We start from the raw sequence: 17,331 nt of genomic DNA, 5'->3' as shown, positions 1-17,331 counted from the left end.
ACTATTTTTAAAGGCACAGGGGAAAGGGTCACCTTTAACAATTGTTTTGCCAAAGGTCACTGGTGTGCACGTGTTTGTCTTTAACCCTGACTATCTGTGAGGTCGCTACTGGGCACCCAGTCTGCCCGACTGCCATTCATATTCAGCCCAGAGCTTCTACAGCGAGGCTTCCCTGGCCCACAGGAAGGCAGATGGGGGGAGGGGCAGCTACAAATTTAGGAAAGGCAGGTGTTTGTTACCCAGGTCCCCGCCTTCATTCGAATCTCATCTCTGCACACAGGCCTTACAGAAGAGAAAATGCTAATTCTCTGGATTTTAAAATTCTTCTTCCTCCCTGTTTAGCCGTTCACTTACAGAGGTGTAACGGTATCTTTTTTGTCTTTTGAAAATCGAGTATCTATCTCACCAGGCTTCCTAGGAGAGCAGGTACAAAACACAAAAATGCAACCACTAAAGGAAATTAGCACAATATAGAAACATTAGCTAAATGTGACACAAATGTTTGTCCTATTTCACTCCATTTGTTTAAGGAAGTCATGAGAGAATACATGACATTTTTTTCCTGTAATATTACAAATACTGTGATTACAAGTTACAGATATGAAATAAGAACTTATTCTGACTGATGTGTGATTCACTGCAGTGAATATGATCAACACTGCCAGTCTACTGATGAATCCATCAAAAGTATTCAATTCTGTTATACTGTTTTTGATTTCTAGCATTTCCTTTGATTCTTTCTTAGCATTTTCATCTCTCCGCTTACATTATCCATCTGTTCTCACATGCTGTTTCCTTTTTTCTTTAGAACTCTTAACATATTAATCATAATTACAAAGTATGAGCCACATCTGGGTCTGCTTCTGATGGTTGCATTCTTCTTTAAGACTGGGTTTTTTCTTGCCTTTTAGCCTGCCTTGTAATTTGTTCTTGAAAGCTAGACAGGGCACATCAGGTAACAGACACCGAGGTAAACAGGTTTTGATGTAAGGTTTTATGTTGATCCCAAAAGGAAGCTGGGTTGTGTTTAACGTTTTCTGTAGGGGCAGCTGCTGGGGCTTCAAATGCCTCTAGCTCATTGTACTGTCTGCCCTGTTGCCTGGGGGCTTCCATAGGAACTCCTCCTAGAGAGCCTGTCCCCTCCCTTTACAAAGCAGCCCCGTAGCCCCTACTGGCTTGGAGACACACCTGGAGTCTCAGTGCAGAGACAATGCGGCTCAGGTTCTCTAAATCCAAATTTAAAAATAATAGTGCCTACTCCCCAGCTTTCTTGATGATCAGAGACATTTTGAAAATACTTAAAATTCCATTGCAGTAGTACAGACTTATAATCATTAGAGTCTCATATTTCAGTCTATTGTTTCCCTTAAAAGAATGTAGCAGACAATACACCATCAAGTGCAAAAACTTGCTCCCAGGCACCCTCAAGAAAAGGACAAAATCCTCAAGGTTTATGTCCTGAAATGTAATGGTCAATATATGATAAACTTGGCTTGGAATGACTGTCTATTTTCAAATTGATTTAAAATTCTTATTCTACTAATGATATTATTCTTATGACTTAAAAGAGTTTGGTTGTAAAAGTATTTTTGAACCTTTTTTTCTTCAAAATTTTAACAATTAAATGTGATGCTTTCAAATAACACGTAGTACTTATATAAAAATAGTCAGTTTCTAATCACTTCTTTTCATTCCAAAACAACTTCACGTTCAAGGTTAAATCAACACACTAAATGGAAAAGGTTCCTTTTAACCAGCTCCCCACCTCCCTATTTGATAATGAAACCAATTAAGCACCTGGCAGTCAAGCCACTCACCATGTGTTTGGCAAAGCTCCCACTGGGGCCAGTGTTGCGTACCAGGTGCCCTTCAGAGGGGAAGTTAAAGCTGCCAGCGTTCAGGTTTTCTCGAGTGGAGTGATTACCAAAGAGAACAAATGGCTGCCTATTAGGGCTAGAGCGGCAAATTAAAAGCATGATTAGAAAAGAGATTCCTGGCCAGGGCAACTTCCCAGTGGGTGAAATCTCGGGCTTCTCCAATTGTCTCTAAGTGTCTTCTCATAACCCAGGCAAAGTGGTGTCGTCCACCTATGCTCCTTGCTGGCTGGGAGGGGATGCCAGATGTCTGGGCCTCCTCCTACTGACTCACATGAATGGGTCAGTTAGGGACATAACTAAACCCAAGCCAGGATTTTATTTTCAGCTTGTCCTACTTCCTGATACCGAAGTTCTGTAAGTGCGCAGTGATGGAGCAAAATCCCAGTTTTAGAAAATAGCATTTTAATAGAAATAGAAATTTCAAAGAATGATAGCAGCTGCGAGACTCAGACTGTAGACAGACTACAGCAGAGCGGTCAGCAATCCCTGAGGTACATTTAGGAGGGCAGGAAGAGAGCAGGATTGCAAGTGTTCTCACCACCACACCTGCCTGCCCTGCTCCCTTCCCCTTCTTTCCTCCTCTCTTGGCTAGACTTGCCAGTGTTTTGTTTTCACTTTCTGCTCACTTTTCAGCCCACTTCAAGGGGCACCCGCAGGCAATTCACTCAAATTACTCTTGCAAAAGTCACCAAATGCCTTTCATGTAGCATACAGCAAACTCAATGGATGGTCCTTAGCCTGCCCTTCCTTGGTCTCGCAGGAGCACCCGACACCCGCCCCCTGCAAAAGCTGTTCCCTCTCTGTCTCCCTCACCAGTCCCTCTCCTCCTCCTCTGTCTGGCCTCTGTATATTCCTAGAGTTTCACCTTCAGCTACCTGCTCTCTCCTCTCACAAGCCAGTCCTTCCGGTCCCTGCGGCACATCAGCAGCAGCAGCATCCATCCAGAGGCTGAGCCCTGAGGAGCCTCCCTGACTTTCCTGCTCCCTCACCTCTACACCCACTCACAAATTCACTCCAGCTTCCATTCCCCTCCATGTACCTCCACAAGCCTAGTCCACATGGCCATCGTTTCTTCCCTACACGACTGCAAAGCTTCACATAGTTTCCTGCTTCCACTCTTGCCCTCCTACGGTCTACTCTCCACATTGCAGAGAGCATGATCTTTTAAACATGGGAAGCCTTTCATGCCTTTATGTTCTTTTCAGAAGAAGGGCCAAAATCTTTCACATGGCCAGCAGGGACTTGCATGGTCTGTCCCAGCCAACTTCTTTAGGTCCATGTAAGGCCATGTTCTCCCAACTACCATACCTCAGCCAAGCTCACCTTCTCTTCTGTCCCTCATGTTCTCACCTCAGGACCACTGCTTTTCTCCCTTCCCTCAGTCATCTGTGCTCTCTGCCCCCAAAGGAGGTCACACTGGCCAGTTATGGTCTTAACAGTACCATGTTCTTTTCTCCTTCACGGCACTGGAGTTTGTCATTACATAGTTCCCTGAGGATGCTCAATTAATGTCTTATTTCTCCACCATAATGTACACTCCATGAGGGCAGAGACCATGTCTGGTTTATTTTTAAACCATGTATCTCTTGCTTTTTATGGCATATATTCTCAATATTCAATGACTAATGGATATTTTTTAAAAACAGTTCTGCTAGGGACCAAATGTTCATGTCCTCATAAATTTGTATGTTAAAATCCTTACCCCGAAGTGATAGTATTAGAAAGAAAGGACCTTTGGGAGGAGATTAGGTCATAAGAGCGGATCCCTCATTAATGGGGCTATAAAAGGGGCTCTTCTAAAAGAGGTTCCGGAGACCCCTGGCTCTTTCTGCCACATGAGGTTACAGAGCAATGACAGCCTTCAATGAGGAAGTGGGCCCTCGCCAGACCCCAAATCTGCCAGCACCATGATCTTGGATTTTTCAGACTCCAGACCTGTGAGAGATAAATGTGTGTGTGTGTGTGTGTGTGTGTGTGTGTGTAAGCCACCCAGTTTATGGTATTTTTGTTACAGCACTTAAAACAGATTGAGAGTTTCCTTTACCCCCTTACCCTTTTCTTACATAGCTCTTAGTGTTTGCTACATGGAAAATTCTCTCCATTTCTTTTCATTACTCTTACATATACTTCCTTGCCCTTACCGGTGAAGCTCAGTGGGTTGGGAACTGTCCCCCAAACCAAAAGGTTACAGGTTTGATCTCCCAGCCAGACATATGCCTGGGCTGTGGGCCAGGTCCCCAGCTTGGGGCATGCGAGAGGCAACCAATCGATGTTCCTCTTGCACACTGATGTTTCTCTCCCTCTCCTTTTCCCTCCTTCCCCTCTAAAAATAAATAAACACATAAATAAATAAAATCTTTTAAAAACACACACACAAAAACTTCCTTAGGCTTCAGTAAACATGACTGATTTTTCCTCTGAAGCTCACTTCAAGTTAAGTGGCACTGGGCAGAAGGAGATAACTGTCACCCGGCTGGGGTAATGTGTCTCACTGTCATACAAGGCTGGAACTGGGGAGGACAGGAAGGATCTGCTCTCATCTGTCCATCAGAGGAACTATCCTCTGCTGGGCTGTCCTGGTTGTCATGACGAGAGCTGCTGAAGGAAACACGTCAAAGACGACAAGTACCCTCACTGCCCCATCTCCTGGGGCTGAACCTTCACACGACGGGATGGTCCCTCTTATTCCCCACAAGCCACTGCTGACCCTGCCCAGCCCTTGAACATTCTGCTTCCTCTAGCTTTCATGTGCTGGGGATGGTTTAAAAAATTCTTTTCTTTAGCTTTCAGCAAGTTACAATGTTTTAAAAGCTAGTTTACTATAAATCTATATTTTTTTAAAATACAAAAGCAGTGACACAGGCAATTTTACAGAGTATGGATTTCTTACCCTGTGATGACTAAAGTCAACCCACATTTTCCTGATTCTAGCTTCCAGGCTTAGATGTTCCCCACCTCCACCCTCCTTTGTCAACCTCATTCTCTCTATTACCATTCCCACTTCTTCTCCGAGAGCCTCACCTGTTTTCAGTTATATGGCTGGAGATCATTCCATGACTGAAATAACTTCTGAATGGCTAAAAAAGAAGCCAACATTGTATATATTTAAGATCACAATTTTATAAAACAATCACAAAACCTCTCATGTATATTTGTATGTAGGTATAAACATATACCTATACACACACATACACACACACACACACACACACAATTTGTTATATATATGTATAAGGGGTCAAACAAATGTTAACATTTAATGAATGTTAAATTGGGAAAAACATGAGAATATAAAATGGCCTTCAAACAAAATGCACATTAAAATAATATACGGATACCATTTCTCACCTATGAAACTGTCAAGAATTGAAAGTATAGCAACACATTCTATCGGTGAGGCTGGGGTGGAAGAGGTGCTTGCAGGCATTGTTGGAGGGCATACAAACTGTGCAACCCTTCTGAAGGGAAATTTGGCAAAACTACATACGCACTTACCGTTTGACCCAGCAATCCCCTTACTAGATATACAAACCCCCAACTATATGAAAACACGTATGCACAGAGTTATTTACTATGGCACTGTTTGCAACAGCAAAATATCAAAAACAATCTAAATGCACACATAGTTAAGATAAATCCATACAGTGGAGTACTATGAATTGTAACAGAAAATAAGATCTCAATGAACTGACCTGGAGAGAGTTCCAGGATATACTGTTAAAGTGAAAACAGCGAAGTAGAAATGACTACATATAGTATGCTGCCCTTCAATAAATAAAAGAAATGGATATAAGAAAATACACATGTGTCCTGGCTAGTGTGGCTCAGCTGATTGGAGCAGTGTCCCACAGACAGAAAGGTCATGGGTTTGATTCCCAGTCAGGGCACGTACTCAGGTTGTGGATTTGATGCCTGGTTGAGAAGGCAACCAATCGATGTTTCTCTCTCACACTAATGTTTCTTTTTCCCTCTCTCCAAAAGTCATGAAAAAAAATGTTGTCAGGTAAGGATAAAAAAAATAACACATGTATCTGATCATTTGTGCAAGTGACAGAAAAGATACACCAGAAACTGCACAGATTTGTTACCAATTGGTAGTAAAGTGAGTGGAAAAGAGTGAAGAGAGGGGAAGAATGAGAATAAATAAGAAGCAAGGAGAGACATGTCACTGAGCAGAACTTTTAGAATACATTTCACTCTTAGAACCAGTAATAAGAGAAGAAAAAAGAATCTAAAAACTGAAAAAGGCATTAGTGACAGGTGTGTTATAGAGACAATTGAGTCTCTAAAGGAAAGGACAGGAAAAAAAACTGAATGGCCAAAAACTTTGCAAACTTGATGACGACTAGAAACCCACAGATCCAAGAAGTTCAACAAAATCTAAGCACACAAAACATAATTATAGCAAGACACATCATAGTCAAATAATTCATAAACCAGTAATCAAAGAGAAAATCTTAAAACCTACCAGAGGTGGGGGGAAACCACTTATGTACAAAAAGAGAAAGACAGATGACCTCAGCAGAAACAATGTGATAAAGCAATGAACATTTTTCAGGTACTGAAGAGAAAAACTGTCAATGCAGAATTCTATACATGGCAAAAATATCTTTCAAAAACGAAGGTGAAATAAAAATTATTTTCAGCCATGATTCAAACCACAAAAAAATATTACAGGCCATCCTTTGGGGAGCAGAAAATCATACCAAAGGGAAACCTGGATCTACATAAAAGAATGAAGAGCATCAGGAAGAGTAACTACATGGGCAAACAGGCAAGATTTTAAAATTATTTAAATCTTTTAAGAAACATTTTTAAAGATCAAAAAGATAACTTACTATTTAAACAAAAATAGTAGCAATACATTGTGGGGTTTATAACATGATGTAAAAGTAAAACGCTTGATGACAAAGATCAACTCCAGTCCCCAACCTCAGGAGTAGGGCTTAGTCTGGGCCACACTGGATAAAGCAGAAAAGAACTGAAGACTAGGCTCAAGTACAAGCTCAAGGTTGCTCTTATGATCATTCCTGTTGACTAGTCTTGGGGATGGTCCTGTGGCTTGGTTCTCAATTTAGATACTTCAGTTTACTCACATGGTGTATCTTAGCCAGAACCTAGTAACTTCATTACTGTTTACTGAGAAACAAAGGCTGGCATTACCTGGAGGTTCAACTGACAAAGATGTACCACTCATTGGTGGAAAATGACTCCTAGGCTTATTAGTGCCTAATGGAATTCCTGGCTGACAGAGGCACCACCACACTAAAAAATGAGTACCTCTGTAGAAATGCACAGAAAACTCCCCAACTTTTATATACAGATTGGCATGGGTTAAAATCTTCTTTAGAGGATGTGACAAAGCTTAAGGGAATGATAACCAAAACAAATTATGACTGGCAGTGAATTCTGAAAAAAAAAACTTAAATAAAGGTAAAAACACTAAATAAATGAACCAATTTCTCCTTTCCCTTTGACTCTTCCCATACATACCTCACCCGCCTGAGATTCAGAAAGTTCCAGCAGGAAAGGAATTTCTGTGTCAAAATTAGCAAAGAAGCTAGTCCACTGATGTTCGAAAGTCACCAAATCCTAGGAAGAAAATGAAAGAGATAATGCATTTAGTCATTTAAATGAGGTACTTTAGAAAATCAGAACCGTGAAACTGCAACTGACCTCAAAATACCAGATCACTTAAATATATGTTGTTTCAAAAGGCGGTAGCAATCTACTAACACATGCTACTGTTTGAACCTCAAATACATGTCAAGTGAAAGAAGCCAGACATAAAAGGCCACCTGTATATGGTCCAATTATACGAAATACCCAGAAAAGGCAAATCTATAGAGGCAGAAGGTAGACTGGTGGTTTGCATGGGGCTGGGAGTAGAAATGGAGACTGAACACAAGGAGCACAGGGGAATTTTCTGGGTTGAGGAAAACATTCTAAAATTCAATTACACAACCCTGCACATTTACCATAAAAAAAATCACTGAATTGCCCTGGCTGGCGTAGCTTAGTGGATTGAGCACAGGCCTGCGAACCAGAGGATCGCGGATCAATTCCCAGTCAGGGCACATGTCTGGGTTGCAGGCCAGTTCCCTACAGGCCAATTCCCAGCAGGGGGCGCTCGAAAGGCAACCATGCATTGATGTTTCTCTCCCTCTCTCCTTCCCCTCTAAAGATAAATAAATAAATAAAATCTTAAAAAAAAAATCACTGAATTGTACACTTAAAATGGATGAATTGTATGGTATATAAACTATAATAAAGCTGTTTTATAAAGGACAGTGATGGCCTCCAACTGCTTACTTTATCTTTTTATCATTAATGTAGTTTTTTATTCTTTATTATATAAAATAATTACACTGATTTTTTTCATTCAAACAAGTTCACTGAAGGCATGTGCATACAGATACATATACACACACTTAACATACAAAGTTATTGTGGGATGTGAATTGGTGGGGAAATAATACATGGTTTCATTTTAGAATTTAACAAATTCAGAAGTAGGTGATTTTACATTGTAATTCTAGGTTCCAGTGACATTTCTGTTATCTCAATATTCTTTTTTAAAAATCATTTTTAATTTATGAGTTACAGTTGCCACACAATATTATATTACTTTTACATACCAGTGATTGAATACTATATAACTTAAAGTGATCAACCCTGATGAATCTCATCCATCTGACACCATACATAGTTATTACAATATTATTGACTATATTTCCTATGCTGTACTTTACATCCTCATGACTATTCTGTAACTACCAATTTGTACTTTTTAATCCCTTCACCTTATTCACCCATATCCCCAACCCCCTTCCCATCTGGCAACTGTCAAAATGTTCTCTGTACCAATGAGTCTATTTTTGTTCTGCTTCTTCACTTATTTTGTTTTTTAAATTCAATTGTTGATAGATATGTATTTATTGCCATTTTATTGTTCATATGTTTTGTTTTTTTCTATTTTTGTGGAGTTTATATTCTTTTTAAAAATTTACTTTTAAAAAAATTTAAATTTATTTTTCATTAATTTATTTACTTAATTGTTGTTCAAGTACAGTTTTGTTTTTTACTCCCATCCCAGCCCATCTCCCCAGTGCTCAGATTTTTAATCGTTTACTCCTTTTTCTTCTTAAAGAAGACCCTTTAACATTTCATATAATACTGGTTTGGTGATGATGAACTCCTTTAGCTTTTTCTTGTCTGGGAAGCTCTTCATATGTCCTTAGATTATAAGTGACAGCTTTGCTGAGTAGAATAATTGTGGTTATAGGTCCTTGCTTTTCATCACTTCGAATATTTCTTGCCATTCTGTTCTGGCCTGCAAAGTTTCTGTTGAAAAATCAGCTGACAGTTTTATAGGAGCTCCCTGGTAGATAACTAGCTGCTTTTCTCTTCTTTAAACTTTTGCATTTTAATTATGATGTGTATTGGTGTTGACTCTCTCTGGGGCTCTCTGCACTTCCTGGACTTGTATGTCTATTTCCTTCACCAGGTTAGGTTAGTTTTTTGTCATTTTCTCAAATAGGTTTTCAATTTCTTGCTCTCTCTTCTCCTTCCAGCAGCCCCATGATGCAAATGTTGATATGCCTGATGTTGTCCCAGAGGCTCCTTACACTATCTTCACTTTTAAATTTTTTTTCTTTTGCTCTTTTTAAAAAAATATTTTTAAATTTGTTGAGATGTCTTTTTTTTTAAGATTTTATTTATTTATTTTCAGACAGAGGGTAAAGGAGGGAGAAAGAGAGGGAGAGAAACATCAGTGCATGGGGACCAGGCCTGCAACCCAGGCATGTACCCTGACTGGGAATTGAACCAGAGACCCTTTGGTTTGCAGGCCAGCACTTAATCCACTGAGCCATACCAGCGAGGACTCTTTTGCTCTTCTGACTGGGTGATTTTTGCTTCCTTATATTCCTTATCATTGTTTCTCATTTTCATTTACTCTACTGTTGATTCCATGTAAATTATCCATTTTACTTAGTGCTTCCTTCATTTCTGATTGGTTCTTTTTTATGGTTTCTATGTCTTTTTTATGCTGTTGAAGTTTTCTCTAAGCTCACCTACTCTTCTCCTAAGTTTATTAAACACCCTTATAGCGAGTGTTTTGAACTCTCCATCTAGTAGATTGCTTGTCTCTATTTTGTTTACTTATTTTTCTGGAGTTTTATCCTGTTCTTTCACCTGGCACATGTTTCTTTGTCTCATTTTGGGAGCCTCCCTGTGTTTCTGTGTATTAGGTAGAGATGCTTTGTCTCCTGGGCTTGGTAGAGTGACCTAATGTAGTAGGTGTCCTGTGTGGTCCAGTGGCACAGACTCCCGGTTCATCCAAGCTGGGTACTCTAGGTGCATCTCCACTCACTGCCCCCACGAGGGCCATGTACACCCTCCTGTTGTAGTTGAGCCTTGATTGCTGTTGGCACATTAGAGGGAGGGATTTACTTCCAGGGCTATCAGCTGCAACGACTGGCTACAGCTACTGTGGAGGATCAGCTGTGCAGGGGCAACCCCACAGGGCAGGACTTACTTCAACAGGGCTCTGGTGCCTCCTGAGTATGACTTCTGAGAGTGTTACTTGTGGAGATGGTTGGGATGGTGCATTGATATGGTCTGAAACTGTCTACCAAGTTTGCTGCCTCTGGGGCCTCCTGGGAAGTGCAGGACAAGGTCAGTTTTCACTTGGGTTCTACCCAGGACAACTCAGCATGAGCTACAAAGTGCTCCAGAGACAGCTGCTAATTGTGCTGGGCCTGGAAGTGCCTAGGAGAGGAACAACCTATGAACAAAGGCTGGTTGCTGTTACTGCTGGGCCTGGGGCTATTTAGTGGGAGGCACAGGGCACGCTGATGCTAGATGGTGCTTATTTGAGAGTTTTTAGAAAAATCTGAAGCATGAGTCAAGGCCATTCATATGGAAAAGCCACTGGAAGCAGATTGGGTGGGCCTGCAAGTTGGTGAGGCAGGGACTCAGGGAATCATCGAGACCTGTGGACTCTGTATTAGCTACACAGTAACTGTACTTCTGGCCTGAGAAATAAAGTACAAGGGATCTCTGCTGCATATACTTAGTGTAAACAACATTCGCAACTGGCTTTACTATTTGCTGCCCAAATGATCTATATTTTATTTATGTGTGAGTGCATATTTATGTATATACACATATGTATACTACATATAGATTATATACATGTATCTAAAGTTATTTTTAGTAATCATGGAGGTGAAAAAATAGCTCTGATATTATTTTCTGAATGTTTTATATATAATGTAGGATAAAAAAATCAGGTATGTATATATACACATGCATACAGGGAGAGGAAGTGTGAGGAGGAAGGGAAGGGAAGGGAAGGGAAGGGAAGGGTAGAGGAAAGGAAGGGAGATGGAAGGGAGGTAGGGAGAGAGTGAGGAGGGGAGAGGAAGAGAGAGGGGAGAGGAGAGAGAGAAAGATAAGTTTCCTAGCTTTGTCCACTGAAGATGTCTAAAAACAGTGACCAAACCAGAAGCAATAAGAATTCCTACCATCTAGACTGTGGTGCTGAAACACCATTTGCCACTCACAGAAATCAAAACTCACTAGAGAAATGACTAATTCCAGGTCTGAAATTGATTAAACCTCAAAACAGAAATATCAATAATCAAGAAATACAGAAGACAAGGGAAAATGTTAAATTACATCACAGGAAAGCAATCAACAAAATCCCAATGAAGACAGCTACAAGATAAATGATCTGGTTTCTTCAACAAATAGAGCTGTGGGGAGAAACAAAGAGATGGAAGGGAACCCTACAGATTAAAAGAAACCTAAAATACACTCCAAGGCAAGGCTAAAGTATGTGTTTATGGAAGCACATGTGAATGATAAAAATGCAAAGAAAAGTAAGGAGGTAATTACCATAGAATTCATGACAGTGCAGACAGACTTCTGGTCAAGATGGTAGCACAGGTAAACACAGCTCACCTTCCTGCACAACCACATCAAAATTACAACTGAATGATAGAACAACCATTACTCAGAACCATCAGAAACTGAGTTGAATAGAAGTCTGACAACTACAAAATTAAAGAAACCACATCCAGCTCTAGCTGGTGTAGCTCAGTGGATTGTGCACAGGCCTGCGAACCAGAGGATCGCGGTTCGATTCCCAGTCAGGGCACATGCCTGGGTTGCAGGCTGGTTCCCTGCAGGCCAACTCCCAGCAGGGGATGCACAAAAGGCAACCATACATTGATGTTTCTCTCCCTCTCTCCTTCCCCTCTAAAGATACATAAATAAATAAAATCTTTAAAAAAAAAAAAAAAAGAAACCACATCCATCCAGACAAGTAGAAGGGGAGGAGATGCAGAAAGGGCTGGTCCCACAACCACAGGTGGCTGGTCCCACAACCACAGGTGGGGGCTAAAAATTCAGGAGGGATTATGTTGGGAGGGAGAACCCCAGCCACACATCAGTTCCCCCAACCCAGGGTTCCAACGTGAGGAAGATAAGTCCCTATAACTTCTGACTGCAAAAACTAGTGGGGATTGAGTTGGTGGAAGAAACTTCTGGAGTCCCAAGCAGTTTCTCTTAAAGAACCCACACATGGACTTACTCAGACTCACTCCCTCTGAGCTCTAGCACCTGTATAGCCACTTGAAGGGTATGGTGACATATACGTGGGAACTGAAGTGTCAGACTTCAGGGCAGGAGCTGGGGGACAGCTTTCTCCCAGACAGAAATACAGAGACCACTGTCCCTTTTCTGAGCCCTCCCCCAACAGGGCCATAGAGCTGGCAGGTGGTGACATATCTGAGACTCCATCAACTTGGCTAAGACTGTTTGACCTACCCTGGAAATCCTCTGAGATTCTGTCCTACCCAACATACAGCTGTTAAAAATGTTTTGTTTTTTTTTAATATGAATGGCTGGTCTTGGCTCATGCTTGACAACTTCCCAAATCCTTTCAAACAAGCAACCAACCTCAGTGAGCCCCAAAACCCTTACCTCTTGGTAAGTGGCCCCAGGCATGGCACTACACAGCAACCAGTCTGGATTTGTGGTTTGGCTTCATCTGGGAATCTCCAAGCCCAGCACCAGTAGCAGCCATCTCAGATTGCTTTATAGAACAGGCACTGTGGTCTCAGGGAAAACACAGATGGAGGCTGACCTTGGCCTGTACAACCTAGGAAACCTCAGAGTCTGCACACCCAGTGGACAGCTACAGACCACAATGGAGCACCAACATCCTGCCCCTGCAAAGCTGATCCTCCAGGGATGGTGGAGGTTAGTGGTCAGTGGTCAGTGGTCACAGCCGGTCCTTGCAGCTGACTGGCCTCAGTAAATGCCTCCCATTGACCTGTCAGCAGCAACCAAGGCTCAACTACAAGAGGAGATTGTGCTCAGCCCACACAAAGGGCACTCCTCGAGTTCCCCGCTTGGATGATAGAGAAAGCTGTAGGAATGGACCCTACAGGACACTTAGTACATTAGGCTACCAAGACATAGAGTCATAGCAGCTCTACCTAATACACAGAAACAAACATGTGGAGGCTGCCAAAGTGAGCAGACAAATATGGTCCAGATGAAATAACAGAACAAAACTCTAGAAAAAGAACTAAGCAAAATTCAATCTATCAGATGCAGAGTTTAAAACACTGGTTATAAGGATGCTCAAGGAAATTAGTGAGTACCTCAACAGCATAGAAAATATTGTCAGAAATGAAGGATACACTAATTAAAATGAAGAACAATTTACAGGGAAACAACAGTACAGTGGATGAAGCCAAGAATCAAATCAATGATTCGGAACATAAGGAAGCAAAAAACCAATCAGAACAACAAAAAGAAAAAAGAATCCAAAGATAGGAAAATAAGTAAGCAGCTTCTGGGACAACTTCAAACATTCCAACATTTGCATCATAGGGGTGACAGAAAGAGAAGAGAAATTGGAAATTTATATGAAAAAATAATGAAAGAAAATTTCCTTTATTTGGTGAAGGAAATAGACTTGCAAGTCCAGGAAGTACAGAAAATCCCAAACCAGATGGATGCAGAGACCCACTCTAAGACACATAATAATTAAAATGCCAAAGGTTAAAGAGAAAGAGAGAATCTTAAAAGCAGCAAGAGAAAATAAGTTAGTTACCTACAAAGGAATTCCTACAAGACTGTCAGCCAATTTCTCAGAAGAAAGTTTGCAGGCTAGAAGGGATTGGCAAGAAATATTCTAAGTCATAAAAAGCAGGATCCTACAGTCAAGATTGGTCTGCCCAGCAAAGATATCATTTAGAATCAAAGGGCAGATAAAAATCTTCCCAGACCAGAAAAAACTAAGGGAGTTCACCATCACCAAACCACTATTATATGAAATGTCAGAGGGACTTATTTAAGAAAAAGATCAAAATGATGAACAATAAAATGGCAATAAATACAAATCTATCAACAATTGAATCTAAAAAACAAACTAAGCAAACAAGAATAGTGACAGAATCATGGATACAGAGTGGTTTAATGATTGCCAGATGGGGGGAGGGGCATGTGGGGGAATGTGAAGAGGTGAGGGGCTTAAGAAGTATGAACAGTTAGTTACAGAATAGCCACGGGGATGTAAAGTACAGTATAGGTAATGGAACAGCCAAAGACCTTACATGCACGACCCATGGACAGGAACAATGGTGTGGGGACTGCCCGAGGGAGTGGCGGGTGCTGAATGGATGAGGGCAAAGGGGGATAATTGGGACAACTGTAATAGCATAATCGATAAAATTTAAAAAGTGAGATAATGTAGAAAAAATTCATGACAGTGTTATTCTTAGGGTAAGAGAAAGGAGGTGATGGATTGCTTCTGGGGTAGCTAGTACATTCTGTTGCTTTATTTTATAAGAATTATTAGGTAATACATTAGTTTTATGTTGTTTTCTGAGTCTTTGTTATTTGAATAAAGTCTTCAAAAACAAAAACACAACTTACAATCATTACAGCAAACTCAGAAAATAAAGGGCATTATAACATTTTGGAACATATTCTTTCATCCTTCTTTTATATATATACTTTATATATACAAATATACAGTAATCTACAGCTGCCTGGGACAGACCGTCTTGCCATACCATGCCTGTGCCCTGACCTAGTTAACCAGACCTTCCGGTTTCAGATCCGGACTCACTACTATCAGGTCTAATCAGTGGCCCTGATCCTAGGTCTTGGGCTGCCTCTCCACTTTGGCACTAGATTACTCCCACATGGCTTCCTGGACTCTGGAGAGAAGTACACTCACCACTCTGCCAACACTCTAATTAACCACAGACCTTCAACGCTCAACTCTTCTAGTGCCAGGTACACTTCCCATTTCCAGCTGGCTGCCACTACAACTTAGCACTGACAGTATGTTTAGATTCAGAAATACCTGAGCTGGCACCCTTGTCCTACCTCTTCCCGGCTGTGTGACCTCACAAGGAAATTAACCTCTCTGACCCTCAAATGCCTTGCCTGTCAGCCAACCCAAGTTGCCTGAGAACGTCTGAGCCTCTCCCTTGACATTCTGACATGTGTCTGCTCTCTCAGACACCCATAATACACATCACTGGCCTCCGGGAAGCCGTATCTGAGGCTGTCTGTCCAACCTAGTGTGGGTCTGTGCTTTTCTCACTCAGCTCTGTCCAATCCTTTGGATAATACCAGAATGCTTCACTTTGTGAATCCTAGAAAAACTAAAAGAACCAATGTAGCTATTAACACAGAATATACTTTTCTTTTCAATTATACTTAGAAACAAGCTCAAATGTATGTTTCCATTTTAATGGCCTACATGGCAANAGGAAATTAACTTCTCTGACCCTCAAATGCCTTGCCTGTCAGCCAACCCAAGTTGGCTGAGAACGTCTGAGCCTCTCCCTTGACATTCTGACATGTGTCTGCTCTCTCAGACACCCATAATGCACATCACTGGCCTCCGGGAAGCTGTACCTGAGGCTGTCTGTCCAATCTAGTGTGGGTCTGTGCTTTTCTCACTCAGCTCTGTCCAATCCTTTGGATAATACCAGAATGCTTCACTTTGTGAATCCTAGAAAAACTAAAAGAACCAATGTAGCTATTAACACAGAATATACTTTTCTTTTCAATTATACTTAGAAACAAGCTCAAATGTATGTTTCCATTTTAATGGCCTACATGGCAATACCCACCTTGGCGTAACAAGACGCAGTTACAGAGCTGAGCAGTAGCCATTCTCTGACTGTGTTCTATGTGCAAAACATTGTGTGCTCTGGGGACACACAGAAGAAGATAGGTACTGTGCTGCCACAAAACTTCAAAACTCCCCCGAGGGAGATGGATGTGTGGGTACTAACTACAGAATAAGATCGAATGAACTGTTTAATATTACTTACAGCTCCATACTATCACTAAAATGGAAGATGCCATAAATTTTCATAATAAAATAACGAGAATTATATATGTATATATAGGATATGTAGTCTACCTATTTATATGTGTGTATATATATATATTCTTCCTACATATATGTATATGTAATACCTATATACATTCTTCCTCACATCCAAATAACTAGCATTATATGATTCATACACACACACACACACACACACACACATATTCTTCCTGATATTCTTCTCAATGCCCATTTTATAGATGACCCTATACATAGGAGACAGAGGCACTGAACAGTAAAGTGACCTGAGGATGCAATACCATCCAGCAGCAAAAGTGGAAATGTATCTTGGTAAGAGATACCCAGAGCCTGTGTGCTTTCCACCACACACACTATTCTCTAATTTTCCCCAGCGTTAACAGCGCATCTGTGGAAATGGATACTGTATATGTACATGGAACGGGTCAGTTGAATCTCATGATGAAGGGAAAGTCTATCTGCTCCGACTCTTCCAGGTCAAATCCAAAAGACAAGCCCAGAGAGATATCAAGGTCAGATAAGCAGTAAAGGTCTGAAAACCCCAAGAAACACTCAGTATGCCTTGGCTCTTGGCCAGGGGGGAAAGGATGCTGAACTTCAGACAGAACTCGGCCCTAGGCTGGCACTGGCAGCGGCAGCTCTTGAGTACTCAGAGGGGAAAGGAAGCTCAATTTCAGTATTTAAAATTATTTTTTTAAGAATTACATAATGCACCCTGGCTGGTGTAGCTCAGTGGATTGAGCGCGAGCCTGCGAACCACACGATCGCCGTGGTTCGATTCCCAGTCAGGGCACATGCCTGGGTTGCAGGCCAGTTCCCAGCGGGGGACTCACAAGAGGCAACCATACACTGATATTCCTCTCCTTCTCTCCTTCCCTTCCCCTCTAAAGATAAATAAATAAAATCCTAAAAAAAAAAAAAAGAATTACATAATGCAGTAATGATGAGAAAATTAAAATAAGTAATGTAATAAAAAGACCACTAGGACTTTTTATTACATTATTACATTGAAATTTCTAAGACACAGAAACACAATGT

At 41.1% G+C, this 17,331-nt stretch overlaps 1 protein-coding gene across 2 annotated transcripts in view; it reads right to left on the bottom strand.

Moving 5' to 3' along the window:
* The window catches only part of DNAAF9 (dynein axonemal assembly factor 9), a 125,877-nt gene that overhangs the window by 67,651 nt on the left and 40,895 nt on the right, over positions 1–17,331 (bottom strand). For both annotated transcript variants that reach the window (XM_037051742.1, XM_037051743.1), the window contains exons 8-10: positions 7,371–7,469; positions 4,899–4,954; positions 1,818–1,953 (exon numbers count right to left, since the gene is read on the bottom strand). In XM_037051742.1, the coding sequence (XP_036907637.1) occupies positions 1,818–1,953; positions 4,899–4,954; positions 7,371–7,469 (291 nt within the window). The remainder of the gene's footprint in view (positions 1–1,817; positions 1,954–4,898; positions 4,955–7,370; positions 7,470–17,331) is intronic.

The sequence above is a fragment of the Sturnira hondurensis genome, unplaced genomic scaffold, assembly GCF_014824575.4.
Source record: "Sturnira hondurensis isolate 20B ecotype Veracruz unplaced genomic scaffold, ASM1482457v3 Scaffold0007401, whole genome shotgun sequence".
NCBI classification, from domain to species: Eukaryota; Metazoa; Chordata; class Mammalia; order Chiroptera; family Phyllostomidae; genus Sturnira; species Sturnira hondurensis.
Note: the sequence above shows the minus strand (reverse complement) of the source record. Positions and strands in the feature narration are given on the sequence as shown.